Source organism: Chrysoperla carnea, chromosome X (genome assembly GCF_905475395.1).
Source record: "Chrysoperla carnea chromosome X, inChrCarn1.1, whole genome shotgun sequence".
NCBI lineage: Eukaryota > Metazoa > Arthropoda > Insecta > Neuroptera > Chrysopidae > Chrysoperla > Chrysoperla carnea.
In genome coordinates this window covers 15552727-15560532 of record NC_058342.1, presented here as the reverse complement: position 1 = coordinate 15560532, position 7806 = coordinate 15552727, and the positions used below count along the sequence as shown (strand labels likewise).

At 31.5% G+C, this 7806-nt stretch overlaps 1 protein-coding gene across 1 annotated transcript; it reads left to right on the top strand.

Annotated features, from left to right (window-relative positions):
• The first annotated feature begins 4792 nt into the window (after positions 1-4792).
• LOC123302962 (ubiquitin-like-conjugating enzyme ATG10) lies at positions 4793-5692 on the top strand. The gene is made up of 2 exons (XM_044886056.1): positions 4793-5379; positions 5637-5692. Exons 1-2 carry the CDS (start codon positions 4830-4832, stop codon positions 5690-5692), a joined length of 606 nt encoding a protein of 201 aa, XP_044741991.1. The 5' UTR covers positions 4793-4829.
• The last annotated feature ends 2114 nt before the right edge of the window (positions 5693-7806 follow it).

Sequence of the window (7806 nt, the reverse complement as noted above, 5' to 3'; positions counted from 1 at the left end):
TATGTAAAAACTGTTCTTATCACTTAAAATAATTACTCAAAGTAATATATAAAAACAATTATTATCATTTATAATCACAGTAAATTATTTTATAATATATTATGATATTATTTGAGAAAATATGTATTTATGTATATTTTTATATATTTTATTCGGACTGATACAAAACACGTGTGCACAGTGTTTCGTCTAATGCAAGCTAGCGGGACAAAATTATTTTTTGACTTATTTTGATTGTTTATGTATTTTCCAGGTATATTGTGCTATTTTAAGAGAGAAAAAACATAATTTGTACACACTAATGTATGTAGACCGTAGATCGGTATTGATATCACAATTTCGCACGTTTCATCACCATTCCCGGGGTGAAATGTAGGTAAAGACGTTGTAATTAGCGGTATATATAAACTGACCATACGTCCCGTTTTAAACGGGACTGTCCCTTTATTTGACCATACGTCCCGTTGTCCCCGTACAATGATCCGGGACGCAAAATAGTCCCGTTTTCTGACACCGCGCGAAAATTTTAAATACTAGCTGACCCGGCGAACTTCGTACCGCCTAACAGTCAATGAATGTCGTGTTACTTTTTAGCTGAACTAATTTAGGCTTTGATGAACGTAAAACAATGATACAAAATAATATATTCATATAGATCAAGAAAAATCATAGACAACCTATATTCTTTCTATTCTTTTCTAACCTATTCTTTCGCTCTATCTGTAATGTCATATACTCTATATGTAATATCAAATGTATGGTATGGTGTGCTGTGTGTCTGTCTATTCATTGCCAGTTTTGCACGGATTGATGCTTGTGTATGTTATATGTTGTATAGTGTAGATAGTGATGCCCGCGCCAAATCATCTCGCAGATGGCCGACTCATTCAACTTTCACCTGCATTGTTGACGTTTCCCGTAGGAAATCCGGGATAAAATGTAGCCTATAGCCTTCCTCGATAAATAGACTATCTAACAGTGAAAGAATTATTCAAATCGGTTCAGTAGTTTCTGAGATTAGCGGACGTCCCGTTTTGAGCTTAAAAAAAATGGTCAGTTTAGGTATATACCTACATACGTACCTTACTTACTACCTACTTTAGGTAGAATTTATCATTTATGCTTCCTTCAGGTAGATTTTAACATTAAAAAACAAAGAAAACATATGAATTGTAAAAAACTATATTTCAGTCGATTTCAATATTTTTTCAAATTTTTATATATTAAATTAACTAAAATATGGTAAGAATAAAATAAATAAGCTAAAGTACTAAGAAATTATTTAGAAATATAAAAAAACTTAAAAATATGTAGGTTGTAGTTGCTAGAAATATAAATCTTAAAACGAGTAACATATACTATATTAAAAAAATATATAATACTACATTAAAAATAAAAAAATATATATTAAAAAAAGTTAATCAAGAAAAATGTAAAGTTAATAGTCGTCATCAGATTCTTCGTCATTACTATCCCATTGTGTAGAGCCTGACAACAAATAATCCTCCCCATTAATTTCGCGTACTAATGACGTGGATTTTGATGTAATTGAAGGTGGGACAATTAACTGCAAAATCTCCGCTGGCAAAGAAGTATAATTCTTCCGTGGTAACTCTCTCTAAATGCGTTTATTACAGGATCGGAAGTAATCAGAAGCATTCTCACAAGATCTGTATTGGTAGCAGCACGAGACCTCTTTCTGGTGTGTTGCTCACGGAATCTACGACAATCTTTATTTCTTGCTTCCTGGGCTTCCTCGGATAGCTGCCCAATTGGAAAAAGACAAGATTTAATGACCTCTGTACTGTGTATAAGAATTTGCCTGTAGCGTTGCTGTTCTCGAATCTCTGCTTATATATACTGTGCCCCGAACTACCATCACAGCCCCATTTACTTATCAAAGTGTAGGATGAACGAGGTAACACACCTCTGATAACTTCCGACAGAGCTGCAACTAAATGTTCAGCCGCTTTATTCAAAATCTTCTGAAGTTTAATTTCAGATCGAAATTCTGTTATAGAAATGTGTTCGTCAGAAGGACAACAAGAAGCTTTGGACTTGCATAAACTGTAGAATGATGAATACTCTTGATGTCCCGCTTTCATTGCCCACTTCCTAGTTTTTTTGTACGCGTCACTAGTAGACTTGAAGTTTACGTAATATACTAACGCTTCGTCCGGAGTTAACAATTTACTTTCCTCAGGGCACATATTATTTTTTGAGATTTCACCGACATTTTTGATTTGGTGAGCAATACTTCGATGGCCCTTCTTTTCTGGAGGCTAATTCTGCAGATGTAATTAACTCATTTGCAGATCGAGTTTCAAACAGATCTACTACTCTTCGTCTTTTTGTTTTCATTGATAAGTCATCAAATGACTTTTTTGGTCGGCCTATATTTTGATCTCCTGAGGTCGTTGAAGACGTTGAAGGGCACGGCTGGTTTACACATACAGTTAATTCTATACCACACCCATCCAACCAGTTTTTATGTTTCATTAAAAATATTTCCCAATTGCATTTTGATGATGCCCACTTTTCACTAAATTTCGCGGAAAAACTTGAGATTTTCATCTTGAGTTTTCTTGTAAATTCTTCAGACATTTCATTCAGGCTATGTTTATTACATAAAACATCAAAATGCTATGAATTCTTTCACTTTTGTCGTATTTTAGCCATTCTTCGAAAAAATCCGATTTCGTCATAGTTATGACTCGCTCTGAAAAAAGGACAATATTTTTACTTGCGGGCATTTTCGGGCTTTAAAATATATTTTCTTAAATGTTTGAAGTATAATATACAGAAAAATCTAGCTGGATACATTTGGATACAAAAAGTTGTAACCCTTTAAAGTTTAAATTTTGCAAAAAATATTAAGTATTTCTATGATATTAGTCTAAGCCATGGTACACGAAAAATGTGAGTGATTTAATTTTTAAAAAAACATAAAAATAGAGTACATACCTTCAACTAAATGATCCATCACGAAAATCACTTTCCACTATACCACAAATTTTAATATATGCTGTCGAAAGTGTGAAAAAAATTCAACTGATTTGCAAATGCAACACTACCTTTGTTATCACTGTACTTTGAACACAAACACCTACCTGAAAGGGATGTTTAGCCCAATGGTATTTTCGAATTTGGTACCTACAAAGGGTTGTTAACATAATGTTCTTATCATTTTTTTGAAATTGAGTTGTGACTTTTGTCCCGCTAGCTCCATTTAAACGAAACACTGTGGTGTGGTAGGTTCAGAAATACTTAAATAAAGAAATATTGTGAATACAGTTGTCAGTTCTCACGCAAACATACTTAGATGTCCTTACTTTTACTTTGTTGGTACCTTTATTTGAAAAACTAAAATGTTAACTATAGCTAACTTCATCATGTCGGTTTTTCGTGACGGTATGCGGCGCGCATCGTAAAAATTTACCCTCATAATTCCTGCCTAACGCGCCAAAAGAAGTATAACTTCAATAAAACTTAACATTTACATAAATTAAAAAAACAAAATTATTGTCAATGAAGTAACATTTGAATATTGCCGCCATTAATATATTATAACCACAAAAAATCAACTAAAAAATAAATGTAATTAATAAATTAATTATACTTTCCCAAATGATGAAACCGTGTTTAATGTGATTCCCAAATTAATTAGATTAGTCTCCATGTAAATTATTATCAAATAACGTAAAAATGGTGAAAATTTAATTTTTTACCTTCTAAGTATACGCTTTGAAGAACTAATTAATTAAATGAAAACTAATCAGTCCTAAATAATAAAATTATATTCCTAAATCTTCCCAAACGATTACCAATTGAATAAGAACAGTTTTGAGGGAAAATAAAACTTAACATTCACATAAATTATAAAATAAATTATTCAGTAATATTTGAATATTGGCGCCATACTGCTATATAACAATTAATGGTTCTGGTCACGGTCGTATATACAGGTCTGACAACTCGTTGCCCAAACCTGTGAGCGATACGCGTATCGCTACTGGAGCTTCTTGATCTAGACTGCAGATGGCGTGCTTGTCGAAGTTTGCGTTATCAATACGACCGTGTATATATATACGACTACTCATGCGCCACCAGTGTTCCACGCGGGAACTACTTTACGGTTCAACTATATCGATCACGCTTCACTCTATGGGATGGTATATGAAGTTAACAGACCTGTATATACGACCGTGGTTCTGGTGTACGGTTAATTAACATAACCTATCAATCAACTAAAAAATAGGTGTAATTAATTAATTATACATTCCCAAACTCTGAAACCGTGTTTATCGTAATTCCCAAATGATTTCGTTTCGAATAACATAAAAGTTAAGTGGATTTAATTTCCTACCTGCTAACTATACGCTGAAAAAAGAATCATTAATTATAGGAAAACTAATAATTCCCAAATTCTAAAATTATATTCCCAAATCCTCCCAAACGATTCCCAAATGAATAGAAATAGTTTGAGTGAAAAATAACAATTTTATCTGCTAAGTATACGGAGCTTAGTGTAGCGCCACTTTCTCATAAATTGGCAGTGAGACATTTAGGCTTCCGTAAGAAAAGTCAATAATTTCAACATGACAGATGAAGAATGCATCTAACCTCAAATTTTTTTAAACAACTTTACAAAACGCTAAATTTTATTTTTTTAATTACTTGAATTATTACCCTGAGAATTTTTTCGTATCAATAACAGTTATAAATTTTTTAATATTTACTCACAAAGTACTAAAGAAAAAATTAACATTATTATTGCTATTTAATTAATTGTAATTCTAATTTGAAATTTAATCCTAATATACGATTTAATGGACTATGAGACATTCGTAAACAATATAAAAGCCATCGTAAACATCTCAGATAAACATAATGACGGTTGGAAGTTAATTACTACATCTGAAAATATATTATTCATCACAAAAGCTATTTATCGTTCTACACACGATATTTCCAACGATCAACAAATTGAAGATGACTCAAATATTCAACAATTTGAATCTAACAGCATTAATGATTGTATTTCGGTAACGATTAAATGGGAGTATAACATTATTTATTCGGAAAGTTATCGAGTTCCAGTTTGTTATTTTAATTCATGGAAGTGTAATGGTTCTGTTTTGTTATTAGAAGAAATCTGGGATACTTTGAATTGTAAACACTTAAGTATCGATCTGTATTCCATGATAACTCAAACAGAACATCCAATAAATGGAATGCCATATTTTCAATTACATCCGTGTAAAACTAGTGAAATTATTAAGAGTTTTCAAGAATCAAGTCATAATTTAGTGGTTTCTTGGATTAGTTCGATTTCAAATTATATACATTTAGATTTTGAACATCAGATTTATTATAATTGTACGATAAAAATTCAATAAAACTCAAAATATTTATTTAATTATGTGTATAAATTCAAACATTGTTATAATCGCGGAAATAAGACCCAGAAATCAACTTTGTGTCAGTAAATATTTATGGAGGCTGGGGGAAAATGTTTGTTTAAGTGTATTTAACAAAATCATATTCATCCAAAGAAGATTTTTGTCGATTTACGGCCATCAAGTGGGACAGAATTATCCTATTACCGACATAACATTTTTTTTATTTAATACTAGCAGCCAAACCCGGCGTTGCTCGGGCTAAAATACATCGCATATTTAATGGAATATAAATAATATTTAAGGATCCATTTTTTAACGTAAATAATATAGATTTCTATCTTAGATATTGAGAGACTTAATCGACCATTTAACATACGGTGTATATAGTCTATATCAAATTAATTAAAGAATTAAAATAATCATAAGTTTAAATAGAAAACCGCTTAGTAAATGGACACTCTAGAATATTCAAATAATTCGTTCTTTCTCACTTGTCAAAATCACTTGAATTTGTTTCATTACTGTACACTCTTTATTTCAATTAGTCTTCGCTCTACTGTAAACACGATCAAACCGACGGAAAGTCACTGGATTTTGGTTTATATATCGTCGAATTGGGAAATTTCTAGTACCAGAACACTCTAGAATATTTAGTTGTATAGCACTTTCAAAGTTAGAAACATTTTCAAAAATTTAATTTGATTAATATGTTTTCCATTTACTCTCGCTTTGGTTTACCTTTTTAGATCCGAACTCTGTGGTTTCTCAAGAAAGACTGACTCAAGTCGCCGAAAGAGCCTCATTTTATACCCTGAGGTTGTTCTAGAGGCTTCTGGTTAAAAGAATGTTGGAGAGAAGGGTTTTATTCTATTCTATTAGCTTCTCTTGTCCTTTTTCTTGTTAGAAAATCGTTAAATTTAATAAAATTAATATCCAGACAGAATATTTTAATATAAATAACTTACTTTAAACAATAAATCCCTTGAAAAAATACTAAACTTGGTTGAAATTAAAAGATTTAAAGTTCGGAAGAAGGTCCAGAAAGTGCATGTCCGGTTTTGGTTGGATAGTTCTACTGATCGCCAAGAGATGGCGCTGACAGCTGTCGCGCGGTCAGTTTAAAGTTGATCATGATTAGTTGTCGGATTAAACAAACTTTCTAGATCATTTCTAGAATTTTTCAGAAAGTTTTGACCGTTACAGTGTTACACACATTTTGGAACTTTCTAGATCATTCCAGAAACTTGTTCTGAAAATTTCCTAAAGTTCACATGAGTAAGAAAAGGACAGATGTATATTTTTCACATTTTTTGCCATCCACAACCACCCACCGCAACCAAACACCCTTACTTTCACTAGGAGACCAAGGGGTATTTACCGTCCAACGGGAAGTTGATTGGAGTTGGTGGTCATAGAGAAAACCCTGTCGTCACGTACCAACATTAGCATTTTATAATATATATTAGATTTAGAAACATTGGATTTATCATTTTAAACGATTTTAAGCATTTTTTTATCCTATGTATTTTTAATCTAGCCTCAGTGCTTTCGAGATGCATTTGAAATAAAAAAACGGGCTTCCGCCGAAAACTCGTTATTGACTATTATAAAGATTATTTTGCGATTCGGGTTAAAAATATAATTTGAAAGCCATATTTTGGACTATTCCAAGCATTTTTTTGACTTTGACAATTTTCATCAAATCTCACCGTTTTTGATATATAAGCGTTTGAAAAATAATTCGCATTTTTAAGCTATTTAGTTATAAACAAAATGGACGATTCCGTTATAATTGCAATCGAATATTTGATTTAAGAACGATTGAAATTTATGTTTTGGATATATTCTAAGCACGTTTTGTTATTTTTTACCTTACCTTACCGTTTTCGAGAAGTGTTAAAGGCTAGTGCCCTTATATCTCGAAAACTTTGATTAATCACAAAAAGTTTAAAAAAAATAAATTTAAACCGTTTTTAAATCAAATATTTGATAATCGTCCTTAAGTTGATCACAAAATTTTAGCTCGAAAATGCGTTATTTTTTCCAAAACGCTTATATATCTAAAACGGTGATATCAAATTAATTTTTTGACCTCAAAATAATCTTTATTTTTCGATTTTCGGCGAAAATCCGCATTTTTTTTCAAATGCATATATCTCGAAAACGGCGAACCACGTTGTTTTGTTGTTTCATTTTCGAGATATTAATGTTGACGTTAATTGGTCAAAAGTGGGAACTTAGAATTAATTATCTCGTGTTTTAAACGGCTAAAATTTCTGTAACTTTGGGATTTAATAACAAGTCCTATTCTTAGACCGTGAAAACAAATTCTTTAGATTCTGTCAAAAGTCGGTTTTACCATAGTTTTAACATAGGAACTGCAAATAACATACTGGAAATACCT